Source organism: Neltuma alba, unplaced genomic scaffold (genome assembly GCF_004799145.2).
Source record: "Neltuma alba isolate B1F8T4 unplaced genomic scaffold, ASM479914v2 tig00012576_pilon, whole genome shotgun sequence".
Taxonomy (NCBI): Eukaryota; Viridiplantae; Streptophyta; class Magnoliopsida; order Fabales; family Fabaceae; genus Neltuma; species Neltuma alba.
In genome coordinates, this window is record NW_021637028.1 from 288,236 (window position 1) to 303,968 (window position 15,733).

Consider the following 15,733-nt stretch of genomic DNA (forward strand, 5'->3'; position numbering starts at 1 on the left):
AATTAATGTAATTTTTTTTACTTTTACCTCTATTAAATATAGAAGAAAGAGGAGAGAGATGAGAAATAATAAAGGTATAATGTTAAAGGTAACTTTATTATTTTCAAGAGCAAAATAGAAAAATTTTATAATTCTAAGACATATTTAATAACTAAACTTTCATTTCTTCATATGTGCGAAAAGCTAACTAACTTCTTATATCATGTACCAGATGGAGTAATAAGAAAATGAAAATGAAGGGAAAGGCATATATGATCAACAAGAGTTGGTCATGAAAATAAACCTAGAAGATGATTAAAAATGAAAACAGTTCTAAATTTTTGTTTCTCTGTTCTAAAAATTAAAAGAAAAAGTTAGAAGCTTGCTTGGAGAATAAATAAAAAAAATTATACATTTTGCTTCACTATGTTTTTGGTTTTCCGTTCTTTTAAGCAAGGTTTTAATGGGCCATGTCATTTGTTCATGGACATTTAAAATGAATTGTTATGAGCATTACCCCAAAAAAAAAAAAAAGAAAGAAGAGAAGTTATGAACATTACAAAAATACATGACTTTTCAAGAATTCTTCTTAAAAATTCTAAACTTAAAATCGTGTGCCTGTAAAATACGAATAGCTAATTGAAAGTTTTTTAACGTTAATATAATCTTTGGTCTTTCAAATTTATTCTCATTTTAGTTTTGCTCTTTCGAATCTCAAATAATAGGGTTTGGTCTCTTTAGGAGCAAAATGATCCAAATTTTTATTAGTTTATAGGGACTAATATTTTAAATGAAAAAAAACTCGAAGAACCAAAATCTATGGTTTAAAATTTTAGAGATCAAAATCAAAATGAAGACAAATTTAAAGGATCAAAGTTTGTATTAACCTTTTTTTAAATTGATAATAAAAGTTGATCTAATTAATAATGAGTCGACTCATAACTTATAAGGTTATGGGTTCGAAATTCGAATACTATTATTAACGTGAGAACATTGTTGGTCAACAATTTGTAAGTATATCTGTAAGCACTTTTTGAACAGGAAGATATATCTTGCACTTGATGAGCCTCCAAACGGACTCATCTAACCTTTTCTTTACAAAAAAAAATTCCAAATGCTATATAATTTTTATAAAATTTAAATTTTTGTGATCTATAAATAAAAGTCATGGATAAAGTGATTGCGAGCTTGTAGCCAACAAGAACTTTTGTTTGCTTCATCAATCCTGATCCAAGTCTGTGGGACTGTGTGTGTGTGTTTTTCTTTTATTCTTTAAATTTTTAATACTGGAATCCGATCAAACCGACGGCGTTCTCAAGTCCCTTGGTGCCTCTGTAGGACAATTCACTCCCCACAAACGAAGGCAGAGAACGAACGGAAGAAATGGCAGCAGAAGGAGTGAGCCTCAACCATATTTCCAGAGAGACCTCCGACCTTCCCCGCCTCGCCAAGTTCTACTAGGAGGTGTCTCCTTTTCTACTTTTCTCCGATTTATTCCTCTGTTTTCCTTCACGAAACTTTCCAACATCAAACAACAATTTTCGTAATCCTATTTCGCATTCCTATTATCGTCGGCGGTTTCAAATTTTCGCATTATTAGGCTTGAAGACTGATAATCTTAATACAAATTCGTGTGGTGTTTTATTGTTCCCTTTTTTTAATTCTACAGTTGTTTGGATTCGAGGTGGTAGAAAACCCTCACTTCGGAGATTTCAAGGTGGTTTGGCTGCGTCATCCTTCGTCTTCTCTTTATCTCCATCTCATTGAGAGGAACCCTTCCACCAAGCTCCCTGAAGGTCCCTGGAGTGCCGTATCACCTATTGCTGACCCTAAGGATCTTCCTAGAGGCCACCATATCTGCTTCTCTGTCTCCAATTTTGATTCATTTCTTCATACTCTCAAGGTTTTCTTCTATATCATGTTGAATTTCATGCTTTGATTATTGTTTGTTGTTTATTTCCTGGTTGGTTTAAGTTTTTTTAAATACTTTTATGAATTATTTTACTTCCCCCCCCCCCTCCATCACTGATGATGTAATTTCTGGGTCTTTTTGGATGTTTCTTTTGGAGTGTACAAATGAGTGAGTGAATAACAAATAGGATTATGAGGGGAAACTAATCACTCAGTCGTTTTTAGATCTAAATAACTTTGGTCACCAAAAAATTAACAAGTCAATTACTGGTTAATTAGTTGCCACTTCCAATATCATTGTATCATTTTCCAAGAAGACTATTCCAACGAAGCAATTACCAGGATTACGGGTCAAACATTAATTTTGTAGTGTTTTTCGTCCATTACTTTTCTTTATTTAATGAAAATTTGATGTAGTTTCTTAACAGTGTGCATGAGATTCTTCGATAGACATGTGAATCCCTAACACTTTTTTAAGTTTGTTTCCATTATCATAATTCAATTGAGAGAACCTCGCAACAAAAACAACTAAAATTCTAGGTTTTAGCCGGAAGATTTTCAGTCTATGGTGGGAAATGGGAGGAGTGAGGAGAAGGAGATCAAGGGCATGCTTGAAATCACGTTGTAAACAACAATGCAAATGTCTCCTCAAACATGCGCTATTTAGTTATAATAAAACACAAACCAAACTTAGACTCTTCTGCCATCCTATGTAAACCATACTATGCATGTGAATGCCTGTTGACACAAAGAAGATCCGCTTTAATTTCATTCTGCTTTTCTCTGTTATAAATACCAAAAATGAATGATTTGTGGTTTACATGTGCAGGACAAGGGCATTGAAACCTTTCAGAAATCCCTACCTAATGGGAAGACAAAACAAGTCTTCTTTTTCGATCCAGATGGTAATTATTATTATTATTGTTCAAATTTTACTGCAACCTAATTTGGTTGACAACTTAACTAAAACTTTGCTAATTAATATAATCTCATTGTATGTCTTTGTTATTGAGATTTTGAGGAGCCCTAATTCAGACTTGAGGTTTACATTTTACTTGCAGGTAATGGTTTGGAGGTTGCAAGTAAGGAAGACTCTTAAAGAGATTGCCGTGGGTGAATCAATATACCGTGGAGTTATGTCATATGAAGATACCAAACTTCAGTTACAATAGAAGTTCCCCTGTATGTATGTTTCTGTGGTTACGTTGATCCACCATAGTCAGGGCTTGTAAAGAAGGATATGAGGATATGAGAATACTGTGTGTATTTATAAGGGAAGTATCATGATTTGAGGAGTTAGTAAAGAAGGATAGGATTGGATTATGGAAAATGAAGTTCATTACAATTTTAAATGTTGCACCTAATCCAGCTACAATGACAAAATCTGAATTTTCCCCCAATTTTCGTGACTGATTCATATTGTTTATGTATTTTTCACACATAAGCACAACCGTAGTTCTAGAATTAACGAGGCTACTTGTCCAAGTTTGAAAATTGTAAATCGGCTTCAAGCCTGCTTAGTGTTTAAAGGATTAGAAATTAGAAAAATGGATGGAGTACTAACAGAGGTTAGAGCAAGGAACTAATTGTCTATTGATTTGCTATAGAGGCTTTGTGGTTGTTAAACTGGTGAATGAAGAGAGTTTACGCACACTTATGGGATACTTGTTATTTAGAGATCAGAATTCAGAATAAGGTTATGTTTCTCAGAGAAAAAGGAAAAAAATAGTTTTTATTTTTTTGAAAAAAGTGAAATAAATTTCATGAACATCCAAGAGTCCATCCTAACTTTACAACTGCTTGTGATTTTCGGTTTTGGATTGACTAATGACTCTGTCTTCTGTGTCTGTTTTTCTGGGTTTTTTAGGCTTTTTTTTTTTAATGACTAAAATCTACTTACACCAATTGATAATCTTTTTTCCTCTTAATCACATGGGTTAAGGTATACATTTGGTTTTTTAACTTTATATAATGTTTTAATTTTGTCTTTTAACTTTAAAAAATATACTTTTAGTTTTTTAACTCTAAATTTTTTTTTTAAAAAAGATGACGTTAAGATTTTAAGTATTGATAAAATATTTTTAAATGTTAACATATTAAGTTTAATTTTCAAAAAATTCATGATTGTTATAAAATATTATTATTAAAGCCTAATGATTTTAGGATTAAAGGATTAAATGTATGCTTTTTAAAGTTAAGGAATCTAATTGAAATCTTATATAAAGTTAAATGATAAAATACTCCTCTAATCCTAAATGTAAGACCCTTATACACATTAGTATAGAAGTCTTACATTTAGGAGCGGAAGAGTATATACTTTAGCCTAACCACATGTTAGTGTCTCAGTTTGAACCCAACTTTTTTTTGGGGGGGGGGGGGAACAGACAACTCTTTTGCCATAATAAATCGTGATCCTTCGTACGCATATGTCCAGAACCCCAGCGACAATAATAACATAGCCATAGAGAAGAGTACTTTAGCAAACAGCAAATTTTACATAACGAATGGCAATAATAAGATAGCCATGAACAAGCTTTTTGTGATTCTCTGCACTGACAAGTTTTAGATTTTGGTGTTGCACATGAATCACGATAGCAACTATTGGATAACAATTTTAACTTTATAAATGAAAGTTTCAATATAATCAATAAAATCTTAATAAGGTTTCTTTTTTTTTTTCTCCTGTGAGTTTAATTAATATCATTATTGATAATATAAATCAGCCAAAAAAAACTAGTACTCCTCTTGTCCTAAATATAAAACTTGTTTTGGAGTATAATAAATATAATACTTATTTTGTAGTGTAAATTGCATTACAAAATTTAGACTACAAAATGAGTTTTATATTTAAGAGCAGAGGGAGTAATATAAATGAATAAATACCAATACTAATAATCAAATGATAAATTGATTATATCGTTTTGAATCTTGGTGGGAAAAAGTTTAAAAAACAAAAAGGATATGTTTGGTTTTGACTTTTAGTTTTAGATAGAAACCACAAAAGTATTTTTACGGTTTATGAAGTAAATATGTGGATAAGTTTGCTTTATTTTACAGAAAAAATTGATGATTGCCAAACACCTTTCCATTAAAAAAACTGAAAGTAGGAGTATATCTAATTAGGAGTATTTGTTAGGGATAATTTAGTATTTTTAATTTTTCTAAATAATTATAATTTTTCTGCTTTTAGACTCATGTTACAAAATGATTGTTATATTTATCACACGAGTAATTTTTATGATTCCTTTTAATAAATATCAGTGGCATGTCCTTTCTAATTTTTCCTATGTTTATTATGTATCCTTGGCGTCACAGAACGCTAAATGGATGACACCTGTAACAAAAGGCCTATTGCCACGTATGCATCTGCCCCTCATATATTTGCCACGTGTCATCTTTTGACTCTAGTCTACAGCTATTCAACACCGTTAAGGAATTCTGGCAATAAATAAACATTGTCATGAACTCTGGAGAAACGAAGCAGTCACCTTCGACCCACACAAAAGAACTCGCTCGGAACAATCGATCTCGCCCGTTACTATCTTCTGTCAGACTTGCCAACAAGTTTTGTTGAAGAAGATGAGCCATGAGGAGCCACGGCAAGGAGCCCAGGAACACGTGGTGGCCGGAGGAGAAGACAGAATACAACTAACCATAGGACAGGCTCTTGAAGCGACAGCCCATACAGTGGGTGACAAGCCGGTGGAGCAGAGCGATGCGGCAGCTATAGAAGCGGCGGAGATGAGGGCGACCGGAAGGAATGAGATAATACCAGGTGGGCTGGCGGCGGTGGCGCAGAAAGCGGCTGCTTACAAACGGGATGTGTAAGGGAGGAGGACGAGATCAAGATGAGTGACATTGTGTCAGGTGCAACGATAAAATTGCCGGCGGATAAAGAAGCAACACGGCAAGATGCCGTAGAAGTGGTGGCTGCTGAGGTGGGGAATAGCCCTAATGTGTCGACCACCCGGGGAGGCGTGGCGGCTTCTGTGGCTGCTGCCGTCAGACTCAACGAGAAGCCGGCAATAATCTAATGCTCCTCCGGTCCTAAATATAAGGAGGAGTTACTGTTAACCAAATCTGTTAGCTCAAAGTCTTGTAGGGTCCACTAGCTCGTGTGAAAATGGCGCCCTTATGCATGGCTCTAATCAATCTCATTCAACTTTACTTTCGGATGAACTTGGTTCTTCACTTCTTTGTATGTTTCTGCTGGATTTGCACATCTGGCTTGGAAGAATTTTTGTTGAGGAGGTCTTCTTCCTTCTTAGCTTTGGCAGAACATTCATATAGTTTGGGAACAGCAGGAATTACAATGTTGAGAGCAGCACGACAAAATCAGTATTGTAATTTATCAAATCATCTTTTTTTTTTCTAACTATATATGTATAGTCAATTTAATCCTGTTACTTCACTTTCAATAAATAATATGATTAATTTGAATCTCTATGCATTTTTTATCCTATTAAACACATGCATACAACTATGTCAATATCAAATTTAAACACAAATATGTTAATCTTAAATTTGAGTCTGGGATTTCATTGAAAGATGATAGATATTGTGAGTAGGGTGACTAATTTGAATCTCGTTTGCAAATTAATGACAGGAGAACATTTCTCTGTAATAGTATTAACTAATTCATGTTTCAACTACAATGCTACAAATATATTACTTTTCGGTTCTTAATATAAAAGTTAGTGATTGAAAGATAGATTTGGTCTTAATTATAATATCTTAGTATACTTTGTCTCTGATCACTTTTGAAAATATTCATATTGATTGTAAAGAGTTCCACAAGAGTTCCTACTAAGGGACAATTATATTCCAACCATCCAATGCATACAGTAAGGAGGATAGTTTAAGAAAATAATACACATTTATGACAACTAACTAACTAAATTAAATTTTTTAATATCATCAAATTAGTTATCTACTCGTAAATCTTATATTAAAGATAAAAATTAATATATATCCAAAGAAAATCACACAAGGAAACAAAAGGAAATGAAAGAGAAACTACAAAATTATTAATATTTGACAGTTATTTTTATCTATATTTGACGGTTCTAAACTGTCAAATAAAAAGGCGCCATATATGCTTCGAACAAATATTTGACGGTTTTGAACTGTCAAGTATTTCAAAAATATTTGACGGTTCCTTGTTAAAACTGTCAAATAAGAGTACTTTTACTTGACCTTTATTTGCAAGAACCGTCAAATATAAGTACCCTTACTTGACCCTTATTTGCAGGAACCGTCAAATATAGATACCCTTACTTGACCCTTATCTGCAAGAACCGTCAAATAAATGTAACTTTATTGGACTGTTATTTCAAATAACCGATAAGTAATACTTTTTTCAAAAAAAAATCGTGAAATATTGATACCAATTTTGCATAACTAAATCATACAAAAGACCAACAATTTTGTAATCAACAAACTATTATTAATTAAAATAAAGTATAATCGTCAACATAAATTACATTTACTCTCCAATTCCTCAAAATACAACACTTCAAAATTTTTAAAAAATTTTGTAACTAACAGAGTCAAAATTAGAATACAACATCAATTTCTTAGGTATGTTAAGCTTTACTAAAGCAACCGCATTGATCTTCAACTCCTTAAATTGTAATTCTTCTCTCTTCAAAAGTCTTATCTCCAGAAGCAATAAGATCATTAATGACTAAAGAGCTTCATCCAAACAACTGCTTCATAATATACCTTCAAATATTTAAAGTCAAATCTAAGTGGCTGAGACCAACTTCCCCAGAAAGAACTTCATTTGCAGTAGGAGAAATGTTTCTTGGTGCTGGCATAAAGCAATAAAAATAATAAAAACACCAAACTTATATAGGACAATGATAGCAACAACATAATAAAAAAAACTAGAGGGAATGCAGTAATAACAGAGTTAATAGTCTTGTGCCAAGGTTCAACAAAGATGGTCCCTATTATGTAGTAATCTCATATTGGATTGAATGCATCCTGTACCTAAGATATGATAAAAATACCAAACTTATATAGAACAATGACAGCAACAACATATATAATAGAAAAACTAGAGGGAATGCAGTAATAACAAACAGAGCTAATAATCTTGTGCCTTAGTTCAACAAAGATGGTCCCTATTATGTAAAAGTCTCATATATTAGATTGAATGAATCTTGTACCTAAGATAATCAAAATGACTTATTTGAGTTGTCTTCCAAGAGAAGCAATGCAGCAGAACTAGAGGTAAAATGGGTATATAAGCCAATACAATGAAATCTAGATAACCAAATCTAGTAAAGCACCACATATATCTATACCTTACCATGCCATCATACTCCCACCTTGGAATAACTGAGGTCACAAATCTTTATGCGAGTGTGGCGCTTCCATCTATGGGTTCAAAAGCAGAACAATTCTAAAAAGTAAGATGCTACAAAGAATGGTGAGTGTGAGGTACAACAAGCTCAAACCAATTTTGTCAATTAATATTTCAAGGGAAAATAAGAGGAGAGGTGAAATGGATGCAACTAAATCCAAGTGCTAATGAAGAAGCACACCTGAAACACGGTCTGAAAGACCAGCAATCATAAAAGACAAGGAGCAGAATACTTGAAATACCTTAATTTGAAACAAAATTACCAAATCCACCAAGAAACATAAAATAATTTAGATGCCATAAGACAGATCTAACTAAAATCCTGTTACAAGATTCTAAATCTCAAGATAGAGTCTTGTGCAGATAAATTTTGACAATATTTATCATCTTACAAGATTCTGAACCTCATGGTACGATACAAAGCTGCAAAACAGAACGCAAATTATTACATTTTACTTTCAATTCTAAACCAAAATAAATGAAAACTCACTGCTGAGATCTGAATGCCGACTGTCTCTTAGCTTCTTTGGTTCCTTACTCCCAAGAGCTTATGATTCCTTCATAAGAGTTTTAAAAAAAATGAAAAATCCTAAACTACCCTCCTCAATGCGCCATATCTGATACCTAAATCAGTAAAAGCAGAGCCTTGGATTTCTGCCTACCTAAGAACTCAACTTGTTATGCAGATTCATAAATAAATAAATAAAGCGAAAATCTACCTCTGTGATGGCCTTAGTCAGAGGCTTTTTGCAAGCCTTGAGATCCCTTAAAACTTGATAATATCAGCAAGGATGTACTGTTAATTACCAGGCAAGAATCTTCGCTAGGCTAAACCTTAAATTAGTAGAAAAACTCAGAAATTTATAATCAGTAGAGTTCTAAATAGGCAAAACAAGAATGGCTCACGGAATACCAAGGCATGGAGAAGAGGAATTTGTTCATGCAGCGCTAACGACTTCTCAGCTCCTTCTTTGCTAGGGTTTACTTTTGAATCTTGCTGAGAAGTGCGAATAAGGGAGAAACGTGAGAAAAATCAAAACAATGAAAAAAAAACTAGAAAATGAAAGGGAGACCCGTGATTGAGAACAATAGAAGGTGAAGAAGAAAGAAAAATGAAGATGAAGAAAGTGAACAAAGGAAGAATGGTGACTCATGGCTAAGTGAAAATGTACCTGCGAACCAAACCAAATAAGTGAATCGAACAATAGGGGTGACAGGGAGATTTGTCGAGAAGTGGCAAGATCTGATGATGAGAATGGCTGGATAAAGAAGAACAAATGAGGAAAGGCAGGGGAGGAAGGGAAAGAAGAGGAATCGCGAGGAGCCGGATAAAAAAATTGAGAAGGTGTTGAGTTTTCTTGACAGTTTATAAGATTAACCGTCAAATAAATTTTTAAATCTTTATATCATAAATATTTGACTGTTATTTTTTTTAACCGTAAAATATTCTCTTAGCTTATTTGACGGTTCTTATATACAACCGTCAAATAATGACTTATTATAATTCCGCCTCATCATACTTGATGGTTTTTGTTAATAACAGTCAAGTATTAAGCGTCATATATTGCAAAATCTGTAATAGAGAAGCAGACGCGGAAAAAAAGAAACAAAAATGCAAATATGTCAACGCAGACTCGACCCAGTCAATATGTTTATATATATACTCATCTGGTTATTAATATATGATCTAATTGTTGAGTTGATTTTAATTTTAAATGTAAGATCTATTTATCATATTTATCAAATTTTTTAAAATTATCCCTATTGATACCCCCTCACTCATAATCAAATAGAAAAGGGAAGGAGGGTATTAAAGAAGATAATTATGATGTTTTAATAAAAAAACATGTCATATTTTTTAATAATTAAAACTTACATAATTTTCTTAATCTAATCAAATTAGTAAAATACATCTTATATTAAGGCATATATACTAATACACACATATACATATATATAGTACAAGTGATAACATGCAGGATGAAACCTAGCTATGACCTATAGTGTCCTCGAGGCCAAACACAATGCATTGGGTTACAAATTAAAGCCATTCCCTGTGTGTTAATAATGTCTATGAATGAGAAACTAGACTCAATATTAATCCATTAAGATTCAAATTTTGTTATGAAAATTAAAAAAGTAAATTTTATTAGATATTGAATCAATGATATATGATGGTGTAAATAATTTTAATAGTGTACTTCCCCCTCTGACATTAAAGTTTTAGTTTAGCTAGTATCTTAATTTTATAAATTACCTTTTTAGTTCTTTACCTTCAATAAGCTAGTCTTTTAATTTTATTATTAAAATATCTTCGGTTCTTTGACCTTGATAATGTTTTGCAAGTGATGATATTTTTTTTTCCAATCATTATTATTTTTAAAAAATTACGATAATTTTATTACCAAATATTACAATAATTAGAAATTAAATTTAATCTATAAGGCTTTTAGAATGTTTTATTAATATTTAAAATTTTAATGAAAATAATTTTGGGATAATCCTAATTAAATCCAGTTAAAACACTAAAATTCAAAAGTAGGTCTTCACTTTGTACAAATTCCTAATCAGGCAAATAGACCTAATTAGAGATTTATGAATGTTGTTTAAAGTCCAAAATGTCCCTCTGTAATCAAAATGAGTTGTTAGTTCTATATTTTTCTCCTCTACAGGTCGTTTTCCTAAAATTCGAAAGTTCTCAATCCATAGTAAATGACATGAAATTATAACACTGTTTGCAATTCACATTAATAATTACTCCAATGCGCTAATCAATCTGTAAAAGGTGCCGGTCTGAATAAGGGATCAAATGGTCCATAACCCTTAACGCAAGGGCTTTTCAAATAGTTTCCTATTTATTCATGACAATCGTATGCCTTTTCCTTTGACTATTTCAGAACAAATTAATTATACATCATGATCCTCCGTCTACACTATTTTACCAATTTTCCAAGTGTACATGTGTGTATATATTATTTAGTATATGGAGGATGGATCCATGTTAAAATTGAGCAAAAATCAGACCCATTGAAAATTAAAATCTAGCATTGACCAACACTGTTAGATTGATTAGTGTTGGAGTAATTATTAATATGAATCAATGATTGTATTGTAATTTCCTATTATTTACTAAAGATTTACTGTTTTTGTATTTCAAGAAAAGAATTTGTGAGGCAGACAAAGAATTCATGAGAGAAAAATATAAAGTCAACAAAAAAAAGAAAAAAATCACTCAAAAAATATAAAGGTAACAATTCATTTCAATTATAGAGGGGCATTTTTGACTTTCAAGAACATTTCTAAATTCCTAATTAGGCCTTTAATCCTTATCAGGAATTTGTTCAAAGTATAGGCTTGATTTTGAATTTTGGTATTTCAGTTGGATTTAAATAGGATTCTCCCAACAATTTTTCTGATGATACTAAATCTGTTGTCATCAGAAGAGTGGACTTAAAAAAAACAAAAAAAAGTCCTAATTAAAAAAAAGAACTAACAAAAAACCTTAGATATAGACAATTTAAAAGAAAAAAAAACTGTTTTTTTGGCCAAAAAAAGTATGTTTTTACCTAATAATCACGATGTCATAAAATATACTACTAGCCTCATTTAAATCTTCCATAAATGAATATAAGGATTGGAAGTAAAGATAAAGAGATATTCAAGATTGATGGTGATCTTATTTCCGTTAACGCTGCTGCTTGAAAAAGTTTTTAGTTTTTTTTTTTTTAATTGCCAATAAAGTTCTTAGTTAAGTATGAAGAAAGGAATTTTTTTATTCTAAAACAAATTTTATTTAGAAGGATAAATATTACATAATGTAACAAAATTAACAAAAACATTTCATTCAGTGTTATTTTCCCGATCTGGAATTCTCCGGTGCCATTGGCAAGCAATACTCCATGCTAACCGAATCCCTTGATCTGTCCACTTGGCATCATGCAAAGCAAAAGAGATGACACGTGTAACCATACGTGGCTATCACCGCTTGTCCACCTGACACCCAGATGTTTGCCACGTGTAATCCTTTTCCCATGTCCTCGCTATACACCCCACGATGTGCCATTTATAAATTATAACTCCCTGCAACGTAGTCACCTTCAACCCTCCACAAGCACATATACGAACTCGCTCTGGAATCGACCTCACCTGTTTAATATATCTATCAGATTTGTGAAAACTTTTGTTGAAGATGAGCCAAGAGCAGCCAAGGCGTCCCCAAGCTGAAGACCAGGATCCCATCAAGTACGGCGACGTTTTCAATGTCTCCGGCGACCTCGCCCAGAAGCCTGTTGCTCCGCAAGACGCCGCCATGATGCAGAGCGCTGAAACCCGCGTGTTCGGCCAGACACAGCCGGGAGGTGTCGCCGCCTCCATGCAATCCGCTGCTAGGCTAAATGAACAAGCTGGTCTTGTTGGTCACCGTGACGTCAACGACATCACCGGCGACCGTGGTGTCACTGTCATGGAGACTCAAGTTGCTGGAACACGCATTGTAACAGAATCAGTCGGTGGTCAGGTTCGTTAATTCCATCATCCCTACCTCTTGATCATATCTCGTTGGATATCAATATGATTAAGTATTTATAAAATGCTTCTTCTTGTTCTTTTGGCGTGTTTCCAAGGTTGTGGGACAGTATGTTCAACCGATCTCAAATCAACCGGCACAGGCCGGGGCGGGAGCTGGGGCGGCCGGAGATGACGCGGTAAAATTAACCATAGGGGAAGCTCTAGAAGCTACGGCTCATACAGTGGGTGACAAGCCGGTGGAGCAGAGTGATGCCGCCGCAATACAAGCGGCGGAGATGAGGGCAACCGGAAGGAATGAGATAACACCAGGTGGACTGGCGGCGATGGCGCAGTCGGCAGCGGCTTACAACTCGGGATGTGCTAGGGAAGAAGACAAGATCAAGATGAGTGACATTATGTCAGGTGCGACGGCAAGGTTGGCTGCGGACAAGCCGGCGACACGGCAAGATGCTGAAGGAGTGGTGGGTGCAGAGATGAGGAACAACCCTAATGTTATGACCACTCCGGGAGGGGTGGCGGCTTCCGTAGCCGCCGCGGCCAGACTCAACGAGAAGTCAGCCAACCAGTAATTGTTGTTGTGTAGACTAAGGATGTCATTGTTTTTAGGCTTTTCCCTCTTTTTTGGGGACAGCTCAAGGAAAGCTTTACGTTCAACGGAATTAGTGTTTGCCTCTGTACGATTGAAGTTGCCCTCCCCCCCTCTCTTTTTAAGGTTTAGGGTGTCATTTATGATGTTTTGTTATAAGATATATCAATATAAAAGGGTGAACTTTATGTAGTATATGCAAATACACACACATATCAAATGCAAATGTGATGTGTATTGGCTTTTTTTTTTTTTTTTTTCCTTTTGACTAATTCCGTGTTGATGGTCTTGATATTTAAATTCAAAATTCAATGAATAGAGAAAAATGTTAAAGAAGAACAGGCCTTTTGTCCCCTTTGTTTTGCTGATTCATATGTGCTACTTGTAAAATATCTATGATAATTAACGTTTGTATCAGTCCTATTGCTTAAGGAAAATAGAACTTTCCAAAATCAACGACCAAGTCTTATTTAAGATCAACTAACATCGATTGATTGAATGCAGCTATAGATAATGTCATGTTGTGATCATGTAATCTAAATACTTTACTATTTGATTTTGGAGAGTCCTAACAACATAGATGGATCTGTAACCATTAATATATAATTAGTTAAAATGTTATTATAAGATAGGAGTAATTTCATTCAAATATTTGCATCCATTTATTGTTGAATGACCCTTGATCCAGTTTTTGAACATTGCTTTTAGAGTTTTTTACTGATTCTTATGGTCCAAACCATTAACACCATTAAAAAATATTCTAAAAAAATTCTTAAGTATATATTTTTTAATTAAAAACCATATTAAAATAAATTGTATTTACTAATTTATCTTTCATATTATATCTAATGCATTTTTTAACATTAGTATTCATTAATGATTTATTTAATATTTTTTTCCAAATTTAGACAAAATTTAAGTAACTTCAATTATTGATAACTTAATTGAAAATTTGAGTAATTTTTTTTACCAAAGATATGTTTTATGAGATATATTTAAAAATTTTGAATTATAACATATTAATAAAAGAATATTTTGTGACTTTATAATTTAATTAAATATACATCTATATAATTACAAAAATATTTTCAGCCAACACATATATATACTTAAGAGATTATATCATAAGTAAGTTCTAATGAATAAATGAGATTAAACATTTGAATTATTGAAAAAAATAAAATTTTATATTTATAAAATTAATTAAATTTATAATATGGTGATTGATTTAATAGCACAGCAAAAAATATCATAATATCATTTTGAATAAAAGCATGTCATATGTGTAATGTGATTAAGTGATAGTCATTTTATTTGTGCTAAGGATGGCTATTTTGGCCAAAATAATAGGTTAACGCTATGATTTAACAGTCAACTAATAGTTCGGTGGATGAAAATTGAATATTAAAAGTAGAAGGGAGGTTTGCACAATAGATATTTATTTTAAGAAAGTTTTAGATTGGTTTTTTTTTATATAAAAAAAAGGTCTCTGTAATTTAGGTTAAACAGAAGGGAAGTTGGTAGGTTATATATTTACTTCGAATAATCTAATATTTAGGAACCCACCCACTAGCCTGCCAGCAACCAATAGAAATTAGGCTTGTTTGAGCCTTGTTGAAAAAGAAAATAAACAAGCAGGCTTAAATAAGCAGGTTCACAACTTAAATAGGCAGGCTACGGGCACAGGCACGGGTCGCCCATACACACCCATTTAGTTTTTTTTTTTTTGAAAGAGAGATTAGATCATCAAATACAAGCCTAGCCACTTAGTCAAGGCTGTCCAGTGTCCAATCTATCTCTCTCATCTCTTGCCTCCTAGTCTCCAAGTCTGATCGACTGTCCTCCATAGTCCAGTGCTCACAATCACCCAGAGTCCTAGACACCCAGCCCACGTCCCCTGTCCCCCCCACCTAGTTGTAGAGTTGCTCAATGCTCAGTGCTCACTGCCTCACTCATGCCTGTCGCCTCCTACTCATCGGTTCACCACACTTAGGCACTGGCACCTATAGTCATTGCGCAATCTCATAGAGTCGCCCCTCTCTCTTAGACCTTAGTCTAGCTCTGATCATGTAGAGGCACAGCATTGCAGCCCCTCTCGGCCTCTCCCTCTCTTCTTGTCATCATGAAGTCCCTCTCCCTCTCTCGGCTTGATCTTTTAGTCTCTCACACCACTCCTGGCTCGATCTCTCAGTGTCTCACTACTCACGCAGGGTCGCCGCTCCTAACGTCCCAGCTCGGATCTCTCAGTCTCTCACGTAGTAAGTCTCATCTTGCAAATTTTTCACTTCAATATTTCATTTTACTCTTGTCAGTTCTCTCCTCCTTAGTTGACAATCGACATAGACATTTATATACTTGTA

The 15,733-nt window shown here is 33.6% G+C and overlaps 1 protein-coding gene and 2 pseudogenes across 1 annotated transcript; all 3 read left to right on the forward strand.

Annotated features, from left to right (window-relative positions):
* The first annotated feature begins 1,281 nt into the window (after positions 1–1,281).
* Positions 1,282–3,242, forward strand: LOC114728864 (lactoylglutathione lyase-like; annotated as a pseudogene).
* A 2,227-nt stretch (positions 3,243–5,469) lies between these two features.
* LOC114728844 (late embryogenesis abundant protein D-34-like) lies at positions 5,470–5,924 on the forward strand (annotated as a pseudogene).
* Positions 5,925–12,449: 6,525 nt separating this feature from the next.
* LOC114728845 (late embryogenesis abundant protein D-34-like) lies at positions 12,450–13,356 on the forward strand. The gene is made up of 2 exons (XM_028915800.1): positions 12,450–12,776; positions 12,883–13,356. The coding sequence occupies exons 1-2, from the start codon at positions 12,450–12,452 to the stop codon at positions 13,354–13,356; spliced, it is 801 nt and encodes a 266-aa protein (XP_028771633.1).
* Positions 13,357–15,733: the final 2,377 nt, after the last annotated feature.